The sequence below is a fragment of the Fukomys damarensis genome, unplaced genomic scaffold (genome assembly GCF_012274545.1).
Source record: "Fukomys damarensis isolate Sample0158 unplaced genomic scaffold, DMR_v1.0_HiC HiC_scaffold_3, whole genome shotgun sequence".
Classification (NCBI taxonomy): Eukaryota; Metazoa; Chordata; class Mammalia; order Rodentia; family Bathyergidae; genus Fukomys; species Fukomys damarensis.
This window is the reverse complement of record NW_022900915.1, coordinates 18096789-18121545: the sequence shown is the minus strand read 5'-3', so window position 1 is coordinate 18121545 and position 24757 is coordinate 18096789. Positions and strand designations below refer to the sequence as shown.

At 39.5% G+C, this 24757-nt stretch overlaps 1 protein-coding gene across 2 annotated transcripts in view; it reads right to left on the bottom strand.

The window, feature by feature from the left end:
* Sil1 (SIL1 nucleotide exchange factor) overlaps positions 1–24757 on the bottom strand; it is a 255643-nt gene that overhangs the window by 95342 nt on the left and 135544 nt on the right. For both annotated transcript variants that reach the window (XM_010613783.3, XM_010613784.3), the window contains exons 4-5: positions 8067–8187; positions 3957–4056 (exon numbers count right to left, since the gene is read on the bottom strand). In XM_010613783.3, the coding sequence (XP_010612085.1) occupies positions 3957–4056; positions 8067–8187 (221 nt within the window). The remainder of the gene's footprint in view (positions 1–3956; positions 4057–8066; positions 8188–24757) is intronic.

Genomic DNA, 24757 nt, shown 5'->3' with positions numbered 1-24757 from the left:
TTTTTTTTTTTTTTTTTTTTTTTTTTTTTTTTTGATACCAGGGATTGAACTGGACCTTGTGCTTGCAAGGCAGGTGGCAGAGTATGGGTTTCTTATACATAGTATATGTTTAGGTCATCTAAAAAACCTATTATGATAATTCTGTTTTGAATTGGTATATCTAGACCTTTATATTTTAAAGTAATTATTGATATGTTAGAGCTCATTTGCCATTTTACTTTTTGCTGTAACAAAATATCATAGAGTGGGTGGTTTAAACAACACACATTTATTTATCACAGTTCCAGAGGCTGGGAAGTTCAAGATTTAGATATTGGTCAATTCCATTCCTGATAAAGAAACTTTGCCTAGCTTGGAGAAGCCACCATCTATCTGTGTCTTCACATGTTGTAGAAGTGCTGCTCTTTCTTCTCCTTTTTTTTTTTTTCTTCTTTTTTGGTGGTACTGGGATTGAAACAAAGCCTTTCACACTAAACTACATCTCATAATCTCTATCACATTACTGCCATGGGGAGGGGGTGCAATTTCAGGCTCCCCACTTGGCTGACCCCGGTAAAAGAATCAGAGTACCATTTGCTAATAGCATCAAGTAGGGGATGGAAATCCAGGCTCTCCCCTCAATGTCCACTGGCACTGAGAGTGAGAAAGCAAGAGAAGAGAGAATTTCCTTGGTCTTTGTTTGGAGCAGGACTGATATTTTCAAAAAGGTTTTTATCTTGTTAGATTACCCCTTTTCCAGGTCTTTTTTCTAGAAAGAGCAGACTTTCCTTAGACCTTTCCAAACTGTGCGCCCGTAGGTATTTCCAGGATTTGGGACTCTCCAGTGCCCAGTCTGGGATATAGAGAGCAAAAAGAAAATCCAAGAAACTCATTGCCATGTCATTCAAGTTCCAATATCACTGCCCACTCTGCCACCTTTTCATCACCTTTTAGAGATTTCTGTATTTTCTTTTATTGTTACCTCTAGGATCTTTAGTCATCTTTAGAAGGACAGGGAAAAATGTGTCTACTACTTCTTTCTCAGAATCAAAAGCTTAAGAAAGCCTCATTTTAAAAATAAATTTTATTTTATCCCTTAAGCTGGCTCCCCCACCTATGTACAAAAGTTTCGTTTCCATCTTTTCCCTCTATTTTCACTTTTTTCTTGTCCCTTCCTTTTTCCCTCCCATCTCCCTTTTTCCCTTTCCCATCTGAACACTTTCTCCCCATTTTCCAACATCCATTATATATTGGAAAGTCATTTCAAAATGTAACAATAGGTAAGATATAGGTAAACAATAGCTGACATGTTAAGGCATAAAGCATTAAATACTATGTATCACAATAAAGGGAAAAACAGGTAACATTTAACCTAACAACCCAAATCTATTAAGTGAGACAGAACTTTTCTAAAAAACAAGGACCTTACCACCTAAATTAAGATATCTATTGATAAAATGAAACTGATGCTCTTCTTCACAAAAAATTTAAATCCAAAAATCACACAATGGAAAGGTTTGGCCCCTATCTAATAATGTCTTTATAAATAGCAAAAGCACCATCCTATACTCAAAGACATCACACAGAATGGTTTTAAAAAGTAATAAATTAAAATAGGAAGGCATATGTAGCCAGAAGCTTTAAACATGTAAGGAATTGCCAAATTTATTTTGCATCAATTTATTTGCCAGTCCCAGAGCCAGTGCTGACAGCACACTGGCAGTGAGCAGAGTCCTGGCAGACCAGACAAGCTCCAAATAAAAGCAGAAGGACCTCAGGACCCAGAAACCTCAACATTAAGCTCCACAGAAGTAAGAAAAAAATGTATGACAGCCATGCATGAAAGTAGGTAGGTGCTTCAAATGAGTAGGCACTGGAATTTTGCATTTAGGTGCTGGTACTAGGATCCTGTGGTAAGGAGAAAGGGCATTTTTAAGCTGCAAAAATAAACAACAGAAAACTTTCAACTAATTTTTTGCTTTTATATTTTTCACATTTTTCTATAAATATTCATACTTTTCTACAACTGAATTATGAGAGGAAAATGTCATTACATGAGGAAGCAAAATTCCATTGTACTACCCAAGAGAGAAGTGAAGGGGTTAAGTGGGTCTTCCATTCACAGAGAAGACACTAATCTGAGTGACTTTTGTGTTCCCATCAGCTCCACAACTGCAAAGGAGCTCAAGCCCAAGCCACTGCAGCACCAATACCTGAAGCAGGTAGCTAGACATGTACACTCTTTTCTCCTGCCCTCACCTTCACCAGGCAGCAGATCTGCTTTTTCTCATCCGTCCCCAACCCTAGCTAATACAGGTGCCAGAGAATGGAATTTCATGCATCACCTTCCTTCACCCATTGCTGCTGCTGTCACCACCTTGTTCCTCGGTTCCCACAACATACACACTTTCCATGGCAGACATATGACTCTGGTAAAATGAGTAAAGGCATGGAGACTTGCTTAGCATGTCTTAAATAGGTCAATAACACACACACCCGCAAAGGTTCATTTTTCTCAGAAATATTTAGTTCTAAAGTATCTAAAGGACCTAAGGCTTCTTCCACAAGAAACCAGGGCTGTCCGTTTAAGCCTGGGGGACAGGACAGAGAGGAAGACAAAGGCAAAGGGACTGTAAGGAGAAAGAGGAAGGAAGCACATGTCTCCAATAGGGCCATCAGAGAAGGTTCTTTCAGGGACTGAAAATATTCAACTGGAAATGTAAAGAAACAATTTGTGATATTCTCTAGCTACTATACACATTCAAGATCCATCTAAAAGTAAGACTTCTTCCTGAAAAATTTGTACCTGTGAGCCATTCTAGTCACCAGGGACATAGCCAAGGGGCTATGATTCTGCTTCTTTTTCCTTCTCCTTCCCTTAGCTCCCAGAGAAAATGAGAACCGGGGGAAACCTCAGTCATCCACTTGTTCTAGTCACCTGTTCTATATATAAGAAGGCTGAGGTCCAAATGGATATATTTGCTATACACTCTAAGGACAAAGATCCGTTTCATCTTTCCTGGTCCAGCTTCTCTGTTTTTTTGGAACAAGTTTGTATCTAATCCTAGGATTGTAATCTCCTTCTATCCCAGTCATATCTATGATAATGGAAAGTGAGACCACCTAAGCATTATGCCATAATTTTTTCTAAATAAGTAGTGGAAAGTACGGTCCTAACCTAAACTACACAAAAATGTTCCAAGTACTGTCTTGTTTTGTGGTACTGAGGATTGAATTCAGGACATTCACACTCAGCTATGTCCTCAGCCTATTTTTAAGATAGGGTCTCACTAGCCAGGCATGGTGGTGCATGCCTGTAATGCCAGCACTGGGAAGGCTGAGGCAGGAGGATCGTTGTGAGTTTGAGACCACTGGGCTACACAGTGAGTTCCAGGTCAGTCTCAACTATAGTGAGACCCAGTCTCAAAAAAAAAAAAAAACACAAAAACAAAACAAAAATGATAGGGTCTCACTAGGTTACCAAATTGCCCAGGCTGGACTCACACTTGTAATCCTCCTGGCTCAACCTCCCAGAGTGCTGGTATTATAGGCATGTACCACCATACCCAGCTGGCTTTTTTGTTGTTGTTATCTATCAAGGGTTTCTCATTTGTCATTTGTAGTTCTTCAAATTATTTTAAAATATGATTATCCAATGTTTATTCAAAAAGCTTTGGAAAAAGTGATTTCCCCCCCCAAGGAAAACACCAAGTAAAAACACCAAGGTAAGCCAGGGTACACTTGTTTAATGCCAGTTCCTCAGGAGGCTGAGGTAGGAGGATCATAAGTACCAGGCCAGCCCAGGCAACTTAGTGGAATGCTGTCTCAAAATGAACTTTTAAGAGGGCTGAGGATGTAGTTTAGTGGTAAAACACTTACCTAGGATACACAAGGCCCTGGGTTCAACCTCCAGCACTGGAAAAACAAAAAACCAAGAACATCCTTCAGGCTTACAGACTGGAAAGAATGTCATATACCTCATCTTCCTTTGAACTCTCTGTTTGTGCTCCCTCTTTGAATTTGGCCAGTGCGCTCTTGAGGTCCTGAGACGTGTAGGTATTGGTGTTGATATCCAGCCTGACCAAAACAAAACTAAGAGTCAGGAGAAAGGCACAATGTTCCCCGAAAACATGCCCTAGGTGGCTAGTACCCTAAGGTAATGTAGGCCAACCCAGCTCTAACCCTGAGTACACTGCCATATCTGTGCTTTCAGACAGTCAAGAATCTAACAGGGTGACCTTCCCTTGAAGTTAGAGTGAAAGACACAGCTGAAAATGGGGCTATTTCATGAAAAATGAGAAAAGGGAACAGGGCATACAAAAATCTCACTCTAAGCCGAGAGCTTTTAACCAGGTGTTTGGGCAGAAATGAACATGGAATATCTGTGTATCATGTGTACTTTGACCACATGCCAGGGCAGGGGTATTTTAGAAGGCAAAAGTACAGAGACAGGCTGTAGCATGCACGCTTATTTATGTCATTTGCAGGTGGGATGACAATGAATTGAGTCTGCCAGTTTGCCTGACATGATTTGACAAGCCAACCTATCTTTACAAAAATTAGTTGGATAGATTTATATTTTAAGACCAACCTTTGAGCCTAGAGAAGAGGCAGGAGGTATGTCGATCTGACAAAGGAATGGATTTAAGATACCCTGGAGTAGGACCAAGGCCAGCTATTTTCTATAGCTAGCCTCCAAGGGAAGGAAGTAGAGGCATCAATGTGGCAGTAATCTCAAGAATCTACAGAGACTAGAGTCTCTGCTCATGATGCCTTCTGGAGCTGATCCAAGCAACAACAACTATTCATCTTGACTGGAGAGAAGACATCCACTGGGAGAGGAAGGGTGCGCCAAGATCTCACCACTTGCTCTCAATTCAGTTCAATGAAGAGAGGTAAGAGCAGAGGTGATATGGATAAATGGAAGTGTGGACTATGGAATGTACTTGACAAGACTGTCTGGTTGTGACAGGGTGGAGACTTCAGAGGTACAGTCGAAAGGGCTACTGTCCTGCTGCACTCCAGGAAGGACAAGCACGTGAGTTGCACAATCTAATATCTCAGAACTAAGGTCTCAGCTTTCACAAAAAAGATATGTACTCAGTGCTCTGCTCTTCCAATTTTTGATTCACCCTAGATACCCCTGAGGACTTTCAGAAAAACACTTGTTTTCTCTAAGCCTCAGAACTTCTATGCTAATAATAGCTAATTACTCTCATTTATTGAGTACTTACTCATATGTCAACCATGGGTTAACCCATTAAAAGTAATGTTTCATTCTAATCACTGGCACAAAATAGGGCAGAGAATCCCAAATCCATTTTCCCACAGAGCACCATCCACTGCCAAGCATAAAGATATCACCACTCTGCCTTCTCCCTTACAAGGAAGCTAAGCATTCAGGAGCTATAGCTTGAATAAATTATGTCCTCTTCCATTAGACTTGAACAGGACTGATCCTTCCTTGCCTTGTGTCTCTCTCTGCTGCCCTAAGTTCCACTCTGTGGGCCACACATTATCACTACTCTCAGACACACAGCTCTCATCCCCCTCTACACACACAAGCATTTGCCTTTTCATACACACACACACACACACACACACACACACACAGCAGATGTACTCACTGAGCTTACAGCACCATAAAACCTGGTCAAAGCCTTTGGACTTCTGTTCAGTTTGTTTTGCCATTGGCTATAACTACTGATAAGGAAGAGGAAATGTATGACATATCCTGAAGGCCATTCCAGAGCAGAGCTTCCAGAAACACTCCAAAGGAGAGAAGAGGCAGGAGTGAGAACAAGTTTTTCTCCCTTATGATGCTCTCTATAGACACATCGATGGCTCCGTGGTGGTGGTGGGGTAAACTACGGATCCAGTCCAGGGGCTTGCATATATAGTACTAAGCAGGTGCTTTACCACTGACCTATATTCCCAACCCATTTTATGGTTTGAGATGGGATCTTGCTAAATGGACCAGGTTGGCCTTAAACTTATGATACTCCTGCCTCAGTCTCATCAGTGGGATTAGAGGCGTGTGCCATCATGTCCAGCTTCTGACTCAATTTTTTTAAACCACTGGGGAAAAATAGGCTTTTTATTTAGAAGATAAAACTTGGATTAGACATGAGAAAATACCTCCTAAATACTTTGAGACACTGACATAGGGTGTGTGTGTGTGTGTGTGTGTGTGTGTGTGTGTGCGCGCGCGCATGCGCACGTACGTGTGTTGGGACAGAGAAAGGTGGGAAGAGGCCATAACAGTGACATTTGATTCTTACATGGTTGTAAGAATAGTAATTGTATGACCTGGGCTACTCCAGTATGAGCCTATCTGCACAAACGGGAAAGAAAAGTTCTTTTCAGTCTGGGATGACTATAAGGAAGACAATATAGCTCAATACAAAGAATTTTTTAAAAGCAAAATCTTCCCAAATCTGTCTAGACTGCTCTGTGACACTGTGACTGCCACCTGACTAAAGGTGCACATGTACTGGCTAAATGACCTTTTGTTGGGTATGTCAAGGAAAAGACTGAGGTAAGAATTGGGTCTTTAAGGTCCCTTTCTGATTCATGTCTAACTACAAAATTTATTAAATAAGACAAATCAAAGGACTGAGTTGTTTCTACTCAATCTATTATTAATTCCCAAAATTTACATGTCTTAGAACAAACTATCTATAAAAATGTATGATAATATTTTAGACTTTGTGGGCTATCTGTTCCAACTTCTCAGCCTTGCCACTATAGTCAGAAAGCAGCCGTGGACAAAACGTAAAGAAATGATCATTACTATTTTCCAGTAAATATCTGTGGACACTAAAATATGAATTTTACATAATTTTCATGAGTCATGAAATATTATTCTTTTGGTTTTCCCCAACCATTAAAAGATGTAAAAATCAATTTAGCTTACAGGCCTAAATAGGCAGCAATCCTAATATGGCCCACAAGTCATAATTAGCTGGCCCTTGTATCAGAAACTTCATGGCTGATATTTTTTACTGAGCTACCAAACCGCATGATTCTGGCAATCCCTGCCACCTCATGCCTCAACCTTCTTCCCTGTCATTCAGGAAATACAAAAAAAAAAAAAAAAAACCTTATTAATTGAAGCAATGAACAGAAAAACAGAGACTGCTAATTCTCTAAAATCAAATAAATAACCTAAGCTGGTTATTAAGAAGGAAGGCAACCTCCAACCATTGGCGAATGCAGTGGTTTCTACTTGTATACTATAAGAAAGCCTGCTTTAATACTGACTAACAAGAGGAAAAGTTAGTCTGAATTAAAGACTTTAAAATGCAATTTTATTGTTCACCAAGGAAGTATTACTGCGAAGCAGAAGACCTAACAGGCCTGTTTTAATGAATAGATGACTCATCTGTAATCAGCACATTAATTGTTGGGATTCAAATGGGTGCTCTTAAAGTACTGGGAAAAACAGCTCCATTTTTGAAGCAGGTTAAGCATTCCCCCTACAGCCTTTTTTAAAGTATCAATTTGCTTTTGCAAACTGTTTCTTTCCAAAGACTGCAGAAGTAAACTTTCATATCACCCTGATAGATCTGACACAAATTCTATGCTATTAAATTTCAAATTTTAAAAATCCACATGAAAGCCATTCACAGGAAAATGGATGCATATTGAGGTCATACTCAAGTGAAATAAATAAGACACATGTGTAAATACCAAATAACTTCTCTGGTGTGAAAAACTAAAAGTGTAAATAAGATCCAAATTGTATAACTGATAAAGTGAAATGAGAAGAAAAGGGGAAGTGGGAAGGGTAGGGGAAAGGAAATAAGGGAAAAGAAAAAAATATGAGAAAAGGAAAAAATGGAAATAAAGTCTTTGTAAATAGGGGAGGGTGGAGCAGGTGAAGGGAGGGCAAGGGTATGGGAAAAATATGAGAACCAAGCTCTGTCATGTAAAGGCACAAGATCCCAATGATGAATGTAACTGTACTGTATACTTAAAACTCAAAACTCAATGAAAAAAAATCCACATGAATTTAGGTAATAGTTTCAGTATTTCAAAATTAGTGTCATCACTTAATCTCCCAGTCCCTACATTTAACACTGTACCTTTTGCCTTTTTTCAACCTTTTCAAATTACTTTGGAACTTGTCTTCATACTGGAGTTTCACCTCTCTTGCCCCAGTCTGAAGATTCAGTCTCACATGCGATCCTGCAGGAACGGCCTGACCTAAAAGCCAAGAAGAAAAAAGGATCATATGATCTAAGCTCCTTGGAGGGACACTGAGCTGGAATGGCTGGATAAGAAGTCAACAGGAGTTACTACTTCATGAGGACTAAACTGCTGTGTCAGTTTACCTCCCCCATCCAGCCTTGCTCTCCCTCTAACCTACACACCCCACTCACATATACCACTTTTGCTTATCTACAAGGGAATCTGTAAGATGTTGAGGCAAGGTGGAAGATACGATACACACTTAAATCTATAGACCAACATCCCCTCATTAGAACCTGCATATCTAAGCTATTTTGTGTTTTATTTAAATTGAGCATACACACATTTTTGTTATGTGCACTGAATGGTAGATACACACTCACTCCTGAAGACATGGCTAAATTATTGTCTCCTTTTTTACTTTTTCCCGCCTTTCCCTGGACAGTCTCACAGAACCCCAGACAGCCTGTTTTCTCAGCAAGCTTCCTACTTCACCATCTTCATCTGACTGAATGGGCTTCTTCTATGAAGCTCTCGCCTCCTTGAACATGGAATTTACTGTATCTCCACCTTCTGAATTTCTCTAGCCCTTTTGTCACAGCTTGGCACAAAAAAAATTTGTCGCTCATAACATTTATGAGAAAGAAGGAGGAAGTGATTGGAATGGAGGAGAACATAGCAAGCCAAGGAAGCAGGGAGTGGAACCAAGAGAAACTGAAAACTTACACCCACCTAATTTTAGAGGAACTGATCCATTAGCTGGGAAAACAAGTGTTGTGAATGGATGGTTATTCCTATGCATTGCCCAAGGATAGTTAAAAAGCAACTGTGCAACACCACATACTATAAATGGAATGTTACACCCATTCACTCACTCAAGGAAATAATATTAACTGGGCAACTACTTTATAACAGGCCACTGTGCTAAGTTCCAGGAACATAAAGATGAACATTAACAGTTGCAGGGATGAAGCATTTCAAGGAAAGGGACCTTCAGGGGACTTGAAATTTAAAGCACAGATGGTGCTTCTGACACTTGGACTTTGACCCTGCTTTCTCCTGCTACAGGATGCCATTGCCTTGCTAGTGCCAAGTTTGATTTAAGAATCTAAAATAAGGACAATCTAAAATATTTCCTCCAGGTACAAGATCCCAATGATGAATATAACTATACTGTGTACCTAAAATGTACCAATAAACTCAATGAGGAAAAAAAAAGAAAAAATAAATAAAATATTTCCTCCAAGGAAACAGCACAAGTTCTCTCAAAATAATAAGGTAAATCCTGAGTATAAGAGGTTAAAGATGTAGCAAGAGTTCAACAGTTTTCTCAACTCCAGCAGGACCACAGTGAATTCTTATTACTCTCACTCCTCTTGCCTCCAACCAAGGAGCAGGAAAATACCTTGCCAAGACGAGCTGCTTCTGTTCTGCTGTACTAGGGAAATCCTGTAGAACCTATAGTGTATAGAGTATATGTGTAATTATCTCCTTTTAATCCCCGCCCAAGAGTGGGATTTTTTTGTTGTTATTTTGGGTGGGCTTTTTTGTACTAGGAATTGAACTCAGGACCCGGCTTGCCAGGCAGGTGTGGTGCCACTGAGCTAAATCCCCAGCCCCTGTTTTTGTTTTTTTGAGACAGGGTCTTGTTATGTAGTTCAGGCTGGCCTCAAACTCAAGATAATCCTCCTGCTTCAGCCTCCCAAGCACTGGGATTACAGGTGTGTGCCACCATGCCCTACTCAAAGTGTTTAAGAGACATCATGGCAAATTTTTTGAAAGGCACATTATGGTGGGTATATAATGCCCACATTTATTTTTTATAAGTTATTTCTATTGATAAATTATGAATTTTAATTTTGAGTTTTAGTATATTAAATAATGTGCACTTAACAGAAAATATTAAATTTTTATTATAGAATGTTTAGAATAATCAACATTTTCAACATCAAGTGTTCACCTGTTTACAAAATCTAAAAAATAACAAAAAATAATTCCTACGTGAACTACAATGAAAATACAAACAAAACTCTACTGCAGAAGTAATCTTCACTTCAATTACCTAAGGCATGACACACATGACAACAGCATGTTCCGTGCTCAAGTACCACTTACACTAATAGCATATGTGCTTAGCTGCTTTCCTTTCTTTTTGGTACCAGGGATCGAACTCAGGTCCTTGCGCTTGCAAGGCAGGCTGCAGAACCCCTGAGCTAAATCTCCAACCCAAGCTTTCCTTTCTGTTTGGCAGACCATACTCGTCACCTCTTGTCTTCCTCTTTTGTCAAGAGCATCTATATTATACAATGTGCACTTAGTAGGAAGATGAAATATCAATAAAATATCAAATACATACTGAGTGTTTAGAATAAACATTAATGTTTTCTATATCAACTGTTTGCTTACTAAATCTAAAAAAAATAACAGCATAAATAAATTCCTATGTGAACTATAATGAAAATACAAATAGAACTCTACCACAGAAATAATTTTGCTTCAATTATCATACCTAAGGCAGTCTTCACATGTGGTCTCGCTTACAATGACAGCACATGTGTTTTGTTTTCCTGTCTTCTTTGGTAGGACACACTCGACATCTTGCCAGTCTTCCTGTTTTCTTAGGAAGGTCTTGTAATGTTTCATTTGCCTGTTCATTGGTCTGCTCCAAAATTCTTTTTGTTTTTCCATACCGGGGACTGAATTTGGGACCTTGTGCTTGCGGAGCAGGCAGAAGCACCATGAGCTAAATCCCTGGCCCCTGCACCAGAATTATTTTGAGGAGTTCTTTGGGCAGATACTGTTCTTCATCTGTTGTAATTGTTTACATGTCAATTCCAGTCCCAAATCCTCTAAGAAAATTTCTCCATGATATTTTGTGCCTGTTATTTTCTTTGTAAACTATCAAACTATCTATGCCTCACATGTTTAGGAGCAAGTAAAACACAACTATTGGCCAACACTTTATGTTTTGAGTGACATCATATTTGCTGCATAACTCCTCAACAACATCCACTCCACCTTTCGTTTTGTTGTAAAATGCAACCATTTCTGGCTTCATTTGTATTGAGGATTCCCTATTTATCTATCTTTGTATGTTCTGAGATAGTCCCTTTTTTTTTTGCCATTCAGGACCTTGGGGAACCTCCAGCCCTACCCAGTCTTATAGTATACCCTAGCGTGAAACTATGTATATGTAGCACAGGCTGTCCTTGAACTCACACCAAGTGCATCACCACACCTGGCCTCACTATCAATCTTGTCATCGTGGTGTAACTTGACAGTATCAATATTACTTTGCTTTTCTTTACTATAATGTAATCCAGACTAGCTTAGAACTCACTATGTAGCACAGGCTAACCTTGAACTCACAGGATATTCTTGCCTCAGCTTCCAGAGTGCTGGAATTAGAGGTGTGCACCACCACACCTGGCTTCACTATCAATCTTATCATTATGGTGTAATGTTGACAGATTCAATACTATTTTGTTTTTCTTTGCCATATAGGAGGCCAGTGTTGCATCTTTCTGAAATCCAAAGATTGGACTATAATAAATTTGCAACATTTTTTTCATCTTGCCAATAGTTCCTGTGCTAGTCAACTAGTGTTTTTGTTGTGGTTGGTGGTGGTGGTGGTTTGTTTTTTTTTAGCAAATGTAATATCAATGGGTAACTAGTAAAGCAATTGTCAAATGTGAGATATGGGTTATTTTTTCAAGTAGGTACAGTAAGTCTGATCACAACGTCATATGGTTTATTACTATATAAATAAAGACTTGGTGGCTGAGTTCCAGGATAAATTTCTAAATTCAAGGTATAAAATGTCTTCACATCTACTAGGACATATATTTTTATAATATATTTGGCATATATTTTTATAACATATTTGGCATATATTGCCAAAAGCTTCAACAACCATGAAATGACGTAAGTTGTTCATCAACTGTCATGTATTCAGATGGTATATAAATTGTTTGACAGTTTGAAACAAAGCTTTAAAAAATGAGCAAATAGCAGCCAAATTGTCAGATTTTTTTTTTCTTTCTTGGTGAATCTTTTTGTCAACAAAATAGGCAATTTTGAAAGAAACCAAATCTCTTCAGTGTCAGTACTGTTCTAAATTCTTTTTTGTTTGGTTTTTTGAGATAGGGTCTCACTTTGTAGTGCAGAGCGGCTTTGAACTCACTATGTAGCCCAGGCAGGTCTTGAACTCATATCCTCCTGCCTCAGCTTCCCAAGTGCTGGGATTACAGAAGTGTGATGCCGTGCTTGGTTTGTATTGTTCTAAAAGCGCAATGTCACATCTGTCACTTCTCCGAAAATCTTTTACATTCTGAGAATCAGAATGATAAAAGTCCTGTCATGAAGCATTTTAGTTCAGATAGTCAAGTGTCATGATGTGTGGATGTGTGTGTGTGTTTTGTACCTGGGGTCAAAGTCGGGACCTTGTGCTTGCAAGGCAGGCAGAGGAACCACTGAACTAAATCCCTGGTCCAATAAATATATTTTTGAGTATTACTATTGATGCATATAAAATGTATTACTTGCATTTCATTAGTGTATTTCAAAACATCTTTTAACATATTGTACATTACAAACAATCGCCAACATTGAATCACAGCGTTGGCATTCTGTCCACCAAGTTTCACCCCTGGCAAGAACCTAATAACATTTTCTAATCTAGTTCTAATGTTGGATTACTCAAGTATACCTGACAATTTTGCAGCATTTTGACTAGTCAAATATTTACATTACTGTTTTTTTTCTCATCTGAATCAAGGTCTTCATTCTGTATTTCTCTGCCATATCTTGCTAACTTCTTTGGCTCACATGATCCAAGTCATTATCAGTAGCCAAGTCACCTGATGACTCACTTACAACCTTCTTCCAAAGCTGTAAAAGTGGGTTTTTATGCAATATTATACTGAATTGGGTGAATTCTACATGAAAAATCAAAGGAAAATATTTAATAAAACAAATTATAAATACACAAAAATGTAATATGGTGCTTAATGTGGGTAAAACTCACCCATTTACATGTGCATATGCCTTGCTGTTAGTTACATACCAAGTGGCACAACACAAAGACTGCTTCCTGTATTCCCCCCAGCACAGCTGGCTACCATTATGCTAACATACTATGGGTGTCTGCAACCATGAGTGAGGAACTGAGGGGAAGTAAGTTCAGAATACATTAGAGGAACCCTTCTTTATGGAAGCTACCTGATAAGGTTGAGGGTCAAAAGAGGCAAAAAGAGAGGTACAGACCAGGGAAAAAAGAAATGTGAAATAGAATGAATACCAAAAGCAAAGGTTCTAACAAAGAAACTGACAGGCCACTAGGGTGGAGAAGTAGACCAGGCTGACAGGACTGGAAGAGCTGTAGGGGCCGCTGGCTTAGTATACCAATTGGAAGTCTGGGTTTATTTTCCTGGCATAGGAAAATAAAACTAATGGCAGGGGAAAATAGTTCTGGAAGGAGATATTTCTGTCTTTTTCTTATAATCACGGGGAAAGAAGTAACTTCTCTGCTATTAACCATCTCTGTGACTGTAGTATGGCGAGAGGTTATGTCACCCAGAGAGATTCCCAAACTAATAAAACAACACAGCCACTTCTTGACTGGATGCTAGCCAGATCTTCATTGACATACACCTTTACTTACCATTCCCCATACTCTTTCTTATCTTTCAAACCCGTTGGCTTCTCCTATTATATGCCTTAAATTTAAACCTTCTCCTCCATTTTCCCACCCCTGCCTTTGTCCAAACCATCACCACCTCTCATATGGATAGTATTCACAACCTTTTCACCCACAAAATATAGTTCTATGTAATTTTTCTACTTCTTTTAATAGTTTCCAACTATCCGTAGGATAAAGATGAAAATTTCACCCTGGTTGATGAGATTCTCTGGTATTTGGCTCCTTCCTATCTCTTCAGCCTTATCAACCCCTCAGTCCCATCCTCCTAGCAATTGACCTTTTACCCACTGCATCAAAAAACCATGCTTTCAGACCAGGGATTTAGCTCAATGGTTCCAATGCCTGCCTTGCAAGTGCAAGGAACTGAGTTTGATCCCCAGTACCAAAAAAAAAAAAAAAAAAAAAAAAAATGCTTTCTGCTGTCAAGGAGCCATTTCATCTGCTGTTCCTTTTGCCCAGAATGTTCTAACTCCAATATCCATCTCCTCACCTTCTCTACTCCCAGCCTAAGGGTCACTTCCTCTGAGAGGTATCCCGTTTCCTCAGCCTCTTATCAACCCCAAAGGCCTTTTTTCAGTACCATGGACCCTTTCTTTATAGCATTTACCACAATCAGAAATTACATTTTAGTTTTTTAATTTATCTGGTTAAATGCTCACCATTTTTTCCCTAATGTTATCACATGACCTAGCATGCTGTAAAGTCTCTCAATTATTTGGTGAATGAAAATTTTTAAATGAAAGAGAGGAAATCCTGGCTGACCTATAAGTGTGTGGGAAGGTCAATAAGTATTTTCACTAGGGAAGACAGATTAATAATAATTAGCCATGTTAAGTTAATTTTATTAGCTATAATATTAGTACTAAGAATAATAACAGTAGTCTTAGTTTTTTGGTTTTTATCACAGTTACAAATGGTTGGGGGGCTGCATGAGTTTATGAACTTCAGATATAACATGTTAGATGTTGTTAAGCTAGCCAAAGAAGAGACTAAGATCTCATGTGAATCATTATTTTATTTGGAGAAAATTCCAAAATTACACTTTTCACATAAGCCGCCACAGGGGGCAAGAGCAACCACAATAGCATTAACTAGGTTATGCTCATTTAAAATATAAAAAGCCAGCCAAGGCAGCAGCAGTGGCAGAAGAAGAAGAAGACAAAAAACCCAAAAAACCCAAAACAGTATTTCAAATGTTTCCACCCCATTGGGAAAAAGGCCAAATTAGAGAGAATATGACATAACCTGCATCTTTTAGCTTCTGCAAAAGAAGAAAAGTACCCAAAGAAACAAACAAAAATATTGGGAAAGAACAAGCACAGGAAAAGAGAAGTTACAATATACAAACAGGGAGGGGTTACAGGTGGAAGGCAGGTAGAAAGTAAAACTGGAATCCAGAAAGGCAGACAAGCCTGCAAAGCCTACAGTGGCTTTTTAGCCTCCACTGACTCCCTGGAGCAGGTCCTAAGGTTGCGTATCAGACTGTAGAAATTGTATTAAACAAGGTCACCTCATGCTTGAGTTTTGACTCCCACTGGGCCTGTCACTGACTTCAAGCATAGTCCAGGACCCAGGTAGAAACTGCTTTTCCAAGAGGGAAAAAACAGCATTGTTACCAATATTTTATACGCCCGGCTGTCACTATGTTTGCCACGTGACCTTGTAGCTCCTCCTACTAGCAGTAGAGTATACTTTCCTGCCTCGCGACTTTGGAGTTGGACTGAGAGATGCTTTCGCCAATGAGATACTGTATTAGCAAATGTGCCACAAACAGATGTTTAAAATGTGCTCTTGGGCTGGGGATTTAGCCCAGTGGATCTACCATCTGCCTCACAAACTCAAGGTCCCAAGTTCAATCCCCGTTACCAAAAATAAACAAATAAATAAAATGTGCTCTTGTAATTAGCTTGTCACTTGGGAGTGTTTTATCACCAAAAGAACTCGCCACTTCTGGTCCAAGAAAGATGAGAGATCCATGGAACAGTTCTGGACCAAACAGCAGACTAGGAAGAGGCCTGATCAGCCAACATGAGCCCAGGCATGATCAGCCAAGTTGTACTAATATGTAAACATGTGAATCAAAGTAAATGAATTTCTTTTCTTTTTCACTTTTAATTACCTTTAAACTTATATGAGGGGCTAGGGATTTAGCTCAGTGGTTCTGGTGCCTGCCTCGCAAGTGCAAGCTACCAAGTTCGATCAGTACCAAAAAAATAAATAAATAAAATGATGATGATGATGATAATTTACATAAAATTTCACAAACAGTATAGTTTCCATATATCCCAAATACCCTTTCCCAATGTTAATACCTTACATAATTACAGTACAATTATTATTAACCAATTAAAAATCTTTTCAACTTTTACTGGTGTTTCCTCTGATGTCTTTTTCATTCCAGAACCCCATGTGGCTTTTTATCCTAGCCTTTGGTATGGTGCAGCAGATCCTCACTTAAGACTTTCCTTGTTATCACCCCAGCACTCCTGAAGAATAATGAACAGTTATTCAGGACTTTCTGGCATCTTCTCACAATTAAATTAAGGTTATACATGTCTAGCAGAAGCACAAAAAATGATGCCAGGTCTTTCTGAGAGTGTGATATCACAGGGTTTGTGATTTCATGCCTTCTTACTGTTCACTCTTGCCTTGGTCAACAAATAAAGGTAATTTCTAACTTTTCTACTGTAGTAAACAAAAATAATGGGAAAATGCCAAAATGTAGTAACAATGAAAAGTTAAACATAGAGCTATACATCAACCCACAAATTCCACACCTATGTGTATATCCAAGAGTACTAGAAACATGTTCACACAATAACCTGTACTTAAATGTTCATAGCAGCATTATTTATAGCAGCCCAAAATGTAGAAATAACCCAAATGTCCATCAACTAATAAATGACTAAACAAAATATAGCACATCCACAAACTAAAACTCTATTCAGCCATAAAAAGAAATGAAAATACCAAAATTTTTTTTTTTGTACTGGGGATTGAACTCGGGACTTTGCACTGGCAAGGCAGGCAGCAGTACCACTGAGCTAAATCCCTGGCCCCTACCAAAACACAGACGAACTCTGAAAAGATTATGCTAAATGAAACACACACACACACACACACACACACGCACACAAAATTTCATGACTCTTTATATGAATCATCCAGAATAGGAAAATCCATAAAGACAGAGGATCAATAGTCATCCAGATGGAGGAAGATAAGAATGGGGAATGATCTTTGTTTTGTTTTTTGTTTTTGTTTTTTTTTTTTGCTTTTTTGAGACAGGGTCTCACTATGTAGTTGAGACTGACCTGGAACTCACTATGTAGCCCAGGCTGGTCTCAAATTCACAGCGATCCTCCTGCCTCAGCCTCCTGAGTGCTGGGATTACAGATGTGCAACCACTACACCTGGCTCATGGGGAATGACTCTTAATGAGTATTGAATTATCTTTGTAGGTGCTGAAAATGTTCTAGAATTATACTTGTGACAGTTGCACACCATTTAAAAACCACTAAATTATATTTTTTACACGATGAGGGAAATACATTCAGAGGATACAGATCCCTTTTTTTCTTTAAAACTTTGAGCATTGTTAGGGGAATCTGTCTGAATCACCACTGTGATTTATTATTTATTTTGCTGTTTAAATTGTTTCAGCTTTAGAAACTAGGACCTCCTTCAGGTTGGCTTTTATATTCCTTTAAAAAGTCCCTTTCCACTGTTTCTCAGGCTTTTGGCTAAGAACAAATATAGTAACACATTCCTTATCCCTTACCAACATTTTCTGCTTTCATAAGTTCCAGGTGTATCTTATACTTTCCTTTCCCCAGCCCTGGAATTAGCCACTTCTCCAGAGCCTCAGTTTTGTTTTGTTTTGTTGTTTTTAAAATTTGAGAACAGTGTTTAGCAGCCAAGATCTACGTGCTACACATGTTCATCTAGGTGTCAGTGGTTCCAACCGCTGAGAGGACAGAATTAGATATTTCATGCATGTGAGGTACTATTTCTTATATACACACAAACATACACAAACACAATCTCTATTTCTATTTACCTATATATATCTTTAAGGCTGCAAGTTTTTACTGATACCATAGATTCTAACCTAATACCACAGGTTCATTTGTCTTCCTACCTCTCTTATCTCTAACCTTTTTCCCCCAACAGTGAGAAATTTGTCTCTTAATATCTACAATATGCTGTATTTACTTACTTTTCAATTCTAATATAGAAATAATTTTTAAATTGTCAACCTATACATCTATGAGAAACAAATTTATCATACTAATCACATATTTTATGTATAGTTTTTTTTTGTTGTTTTTGGCTTTAAAGTATCTCCTCAAGGTATTGTCTCACAAAGTCGCTTCAACTGAGTTCCCCCGCCACTTCCTTCAGCATGGTTGTTATTGATTTGTAATACATAGCTCATCTGTTAATATTTCTATTGTATTTTGTGGTTCCCAATCCCTCCACATCCTACTTCAGTGAACTTTTTATTTGTGGGCACCTGAAGGGGATGTGAACTATTACTACAGTTTAAGAGTTAGAGCTATCCAAACAAAAAATTACTGTTGTTTTAAGCCACCAAGCTTTGAGGTGCTTTGTTTATTGTCGCAATTCATTCCAATGGTCCTGAAACAAGAAAGTTAGGAGCATCCAATAAAATGATAGTTTTTATTTGAAATTATAGTTTCTCTCTTTTTAGTGTTAAAATGTCCTTTTATAAAACAAGATGATGGTGATGATGGTTGTTTCCGTGCTTAAAACCTTTAACTCAGCACAGTAAAAAGGTGGCCTTGGTTCCCAAAATTTTGTTTTGAAGTTTTTCAGGTCCATGAAACACCACAGTCTAGAAACTGCCCCTCTCTTCTACCTACCTTCTCTAGGGCATCTGAGAAATATTTCCATTATATACTTTAAGTGATTAAACGTGATGGTATATAACTTATATCTCAATAAAGTTGTTTAAAATTTTTATTTATTCAGATAAAGCAGTACCATCTCTTTCGATTCCCTTCAGCAGCAATTGGTCTACCAGAGGCAGTCCAGTATGACAATAAGTCTTTCCAGGGGCAAGGACACAAAGCTAATTTCAAAGTCTCAACACAGACCCAGGAGGGTAGCTCCGGGCAAGGCAGGAAAATGAGCCTACCCTGAAACCATGAAGTATCTAAGTAGGGGGAATCCTAGAAGAAGGGCAAGTAAGAAATAATGATCCTAGAGCCAACTCAAATGCCCACAGGAGACAAGCAGGAAGAAAGATGAGTGAGGAGGATTATCTGTCAGAAAACAGAATTGTGAGGCCTGTAAAAAGTACCCTTTCACAAAGCATTCAAATTTAAACATCTAAAAGCTAAACAAAACATTTCTATAAACAGAATTCAGTCCACAGTCACCCATTTGTCATTGCTGGAAAAGATACACTTCACTTATTAAAAATTTTGCCTGCCTCAGTCTTTGTCCCAATTCTTCCCAGTGCCCAGTGATTAGGAACCTGTGTTCCCTGGACTCACAGTGGCAGCACCCTGTTGAGGTGGTACCTGTGGTAAGTAAGGTTTCAGTCCAGAGATAGGGCCAACTGAGATGGATACCACACTGCTCTGCCTTGGCATCAGATGCTTTGATAGTTCTGTGACTTCAAGAGGGACAAGCAGTATGATCCTGCTGGAAACCTCCCACTCTAGGGATTTAGGATCATAGCTGGACACAAGGGCAGAACACTGTTGTGAAGAACTAATGAGAAAGAACTGTCATTGCTCAAAAGAAGTAAAAAGTGCTTTGGGAAAATCAGTCCCTCACACATTCCCCCAAAAGATAAATGTCAACCCAGATGGAAAAAAAGGCATTTTATTTGTCAAGTCCTACAAGTGTGTGTTAAGGGTAAAATCTCCCTATTATGCTCTGTTTCTGAAGGGCAGGGACCAATTACTTATACCCCAGCTCAGGCTCAGCTCCAGGCATACAGTAGGCCTCCAGAAAGGTCAAATTCTATGCATGCTGCTCCTTCCTCAGGCTGAGAATAATAGGAAGAATATGGTACAGAAAGCAACGCCACGTACCTCACTGGGGCTGCCAACCTAACGAGGGCTGGTCAGAGCTGAGACTTCACAGACCTAGTTGCCATGACAACCACAGCCCTATGCTCCAGCCTTTTTATTCAAAACCCCTAAACAAGTCCTGGCAAGATCCCTGCCTCACACAAATGAGCATTTATCCTGTCTCCAAGGCAGGACTTAAACTGAACGAGTAACAGGAAAATGTGCAGAAACCTTTCTAGGGTGCTGAACCCTTAACCGGAGCTTAATGTTTTCTTTTAAGTGAACCACTAGTGGAGACCATTTTTTTAATAAAAAAAAATAGCAAAATATATAATGACCCATTCTGCCCATTCTGGATTATAGTAATTAATATTTATGCATTTAAAACCAGATGAAACAATAACAAACTGCAAAAAAAATAAAAATATTCTTCAAAATGATTTTTTTACTCTGAGTCACAGAATCTAGAATCTGAATAAGGCTTTAGAAGAGTTCTCTGGCATGGCTTCCACTAGGGCAGAAATTTCTAAACTGCATCAAACCCTCTCAGAATAGCTAGTCCAACAACTCCCACTGTCCCCCCAGAACTACCTTCCAATATCTCATCTGCTGCAACCTAAGCACTGCCTCCTTGCCACTGGTCAAGGAGGACCAATGATGCCTGGTTTCCAACCTCTATACACAGAGTACACAGGAGCAAAGATTATCAATGCTACTTAGATTTTCTGTTACAGTAAGGAAGGTACCCTGATCTTCCATTACAGTAGGAAAGGTACCCTGAACAGTTATCAGGATGCGGTGAGCCTCCTTCCACAAATGACGAGTGAACAAGCACTTAATGAAGACCGGGAAGGAACCTGCTCTTTTCTAGGCACTCCTCCTACTGCAGGCTACTGTGTATCCTTTCTTTGAGGGTCATCTGCCCTTTTGTGATGGGCACTAAAGAAGGGTAACAGCATGAACAGTACCAGTCTCAGCCACTGAGGAGTAGAAAGTAAATGGCAGAGAGAGATAAAGGACACTTAAAATTCCAAATCCAGAGATTGTTTTCAACGGAGCAATGTTTCAACCGAGCAATGTTCAACTGAGCAATGTTGAAGCATTTAGAGCTCAGCATACAAAACTGGGAGACAAGAAACAGGAGACCAGGTGGTTATAATTACCCTAAACAGACATAATAAAAATGAACCAAGGAAATGTGTAGGGAAAGGAAAGACTGAGAGAGCATTAAGGAATGACAGCATTTTGACAAGAAAAACTAGGATTCCTATCATAGCCCTATTAACACTCCTCCCCGACAAAAAGCATCAGACCTCTGAGGACGACCAACTCCTCCCATGAGCCCCAGGGACTTATCACAGGTGCAAATTTAACGAATCCAGGAGAGGCATAAGGAGACTGAGCAAAAGATGGCAAATGGACTATTTTCTCCCAGGAACTATGGTTGATGATCCCTGCTCCCCAATATGTCCACCTTCAATGTGTCTTCTGAACATAGAAGACCTGGCAAGGACAGCACAGCCCCTTAGTCAGAGCACTTGGGCTTTTATATTCATGCTGAGAACATGGTTTACAATAACTTTCTCTACTGCTATGGTCCACCAGCTCCTGCCACTTCTCTCTTTGTATCATCCCCTCCCATCCACTTTCTGTTCTCTTGCTCCTACAGAACCCTGAGCTTATTCAGATTTTCCTCTATCTTCATTTGTGTATATGGGTATTTATGCAGTGGGGGTTAGAAGAAAAAGACTTAAGAAAATTAGAAAAGAAAGGGAAATAATCTAGACACCTAAGCTCAAGCAATTGGACATAAACCACAGCATCTGAGTCAAATAAAACTAAATTTTAAAATTCTCATTATAAATGAAGTTAACTGTGAGATACTGGCATGAGTTTCACTTCGTAATGAGGAAGGAAAACTGGGAAGTTGGGAGAGAAAGAGTTACATGTGCCATTTCCCTGGGGTCAGGAGCCTCAACTCTTTCACTGATCATTTCCTGAAGAAGACTCCTAAGGATTCCAGAGTGCCTCCCTTTCCTACCCAAGCACAATTTCATTAGCAGCTCATTAGCAGAAGTGTACAGCCTTTTTTGACTCTTGTTTTTCATATTTATTGGTTAATTGACACTGAACACAGGTTGACTGAGAACCAAATGAAAGTGCTAAAACTGCTCATTAGTCAATTTTAAAACACAAAAGATTATATTCTAAACATACCCTCTGTTCTCATTTATTTTCTTTAAACAGAAATCATAATTTTAGGGCTGGGGATTTAGCTCAGTGGTTCCACTGCCTGCCTTGCAAGCGCAAGGTCCTGAGTTTGATCCCAGATACCACAAAAAAACAAAAGTGATAATTTTATAAGGAGTTTTAAAAGTACAGCGCCAATATATGCTGCTTTAATTTTTAATCCTCCCCGCTACCTTCTCAGTCCCCGGGACCCTGACATTGTAAGTGGCTTTGTTCTCTTCTTACAGTACCTGTTACCTCCACAGCTAAGCATGAATCTAGGAATTATTTCCAAACAGTATCAGCTAATCCTGACCTCTGCAATTTCCCAAGTGCTTGTCACAAAGGCCCCTTAACTTGAATATGGAGAGAGGAAATCCACAGGAATAACTAGAGCAACAAAATTCCTAGGGTGGAATCTCTCTCTACATCACCACTGAAGGATGGAACTCTATTCTCACTCCTTCCTCAGGGAGTGGGGGAGACAAAATGCAAATCAGAATGGGAGAAAAGGAAGATGGGGGCAATAGGTACAGTGAAGAAAAAACAATCATGGAGATAACTGCTCCCAAATCCTACACACATCCTTGGGGGAGCCCTTAAACCTGGCAATTTGAACAAAAAAATGAGGATAGCCACCTGAGCCTTCACCTGTCAGAGTACAATGACATTCCTAATTTGTTGTCTCTTGGGTTAACATTTTTGACCACTGGCATTAAAGGGCCTACTAACAGTGTTGTGTTTTGCTTTCTTCACCTACACTGCTGATTTCATGACATGCAGCTGCAGCCTGGGCAATTCAGCCTAGTGAAGAAGAGGACAGCTCAGTAAAGACTCAGTTCTGCTACTTAATATCTGAGACCTTGGGCAAATGACCTCTGTGACCCATCTGCAGAATAGGCATCAGTGTAGCCATGTCATAAGGTCCATAGAGTTCTTTATGAACAGCAAGAGAGATGCAAATGAGATGCATAGGGCTGATAACAGAGCTCTCAGTAACGGTGTTTAGCTGGCTCTTGCCTCTGTGACTCACTCAGTTTTCCCAACCATGACACAGGGACCAGTGCCATGACAGATGCTCAAACTGTGTGTGAACAGTACTCAATAAATACCTGACTGAGTTCTACAGAGAAGTAAGTACATAATTTTTGTAACATCTTCATTGCAGACTGCCTTGTTAGGGCTGCAAACAATCCAACGACAATGAAGGCTGCAGGAATCTAAATTGAGAGGACAGTAAATGAACTGGTTAAATCAAGCCTTATAACACACTGAAAACACTCACTATGGCCATCCATGGCTCAAGCCCTCTGCAGGCCACCAAACTCATCTAAATGGGGTGATCTCTGTTCCCTTTCCCAAGTCAGCAATCAAAGAGACCACATCCTGCGGCATAACTCAGGCAAACATGGAGAGGATTTAAATGAAAACAACTGCCAATAAGTGACGAGGCAGAAGAATTTCAGGTCACTCAGAAAGCTTAGCTCAAATCACAGCTTAAGCCAATTTTCCAACAATAACTGAAGAACTTATAAAAGCAGCTTTCTTGTTCTGATTTTCAGCTCCACAGAGGGCTGTGCTGGCAAGTGTCCACTAAAGCATTTGAGAGGAGGCCTGGATGTTCTGGGTCAAGGGGCACACGGTTGGTGCTCGAGGAAACCTGAGAATGTGCACACTTCCAATAAGCAGCCTGCTTCACACTTTTACTCCACATCATTACGGCAGATGCTGCCCCTGCTGCACAAACCCCATACTCCCGATCCTCTGTGACCATCACTTGGTTATATCCCCTCTATCCACTACACACTCTCAAGTCCCTAGATACTCTATAAAAGCTCTGACCTTGGTGATTCCTCCTATGTATCAGTAGATTTAGGCCCAAATGACTACTTCTGTTCTGGATTGACTTTGACAGACATCACCTCCCAACAAGCCGTCTCCATGATGACCTCTTTACCTTCCCATCTCAAATTCATAAAAAAGAAGACAAATTTTCCAGAACCCCAGGACTCTTAGCATCCTACGAAGAATCCTAATGGATAATGAGACCTCATCTTCATTGAAAGGATGAATCCCTCTTTGTGCCAATATTTCTGGTGACTGCAGTCAAGTGAAGCATCCCCCCAGAAAAGCCCTGTAGGCCTCCCCTTCTGGACTTTCTACAGTTCCCTGCTAGCTTCCAAAGTACCAATACTCCTGCTGATGTTCAAGGTTTACCTACCACAAGAAGATGTCAGTATACAATCATGTTTTTTTCTGAGGAGAAAATTCACAGCTTTCACTAATCTCTTAAAGAGAACTATAAATCATCATCTAAACAAACAAACACCCATAGCTTGAGGAGCCTCTAGGCCAATCCTAAAACCCTGGTGCTAAGAATAAAAAATAGTGCTAAGTCCTGAGTTCATTCCCAGGTACCCGAAAAAAAAAAGTGCAATGCCTTAACAGCACTAGAACTGAAACTGTTCATTCCATTTGACCAGTAGGAATTTATTCAACAGAAATATTCCCAGAAGTGCATGATTATATATGGTTAGAATGCTCATTACAATATTTTAATAACTGTAAACAATGAGAAGTAACACAAACATCCACTAGTATGGATACA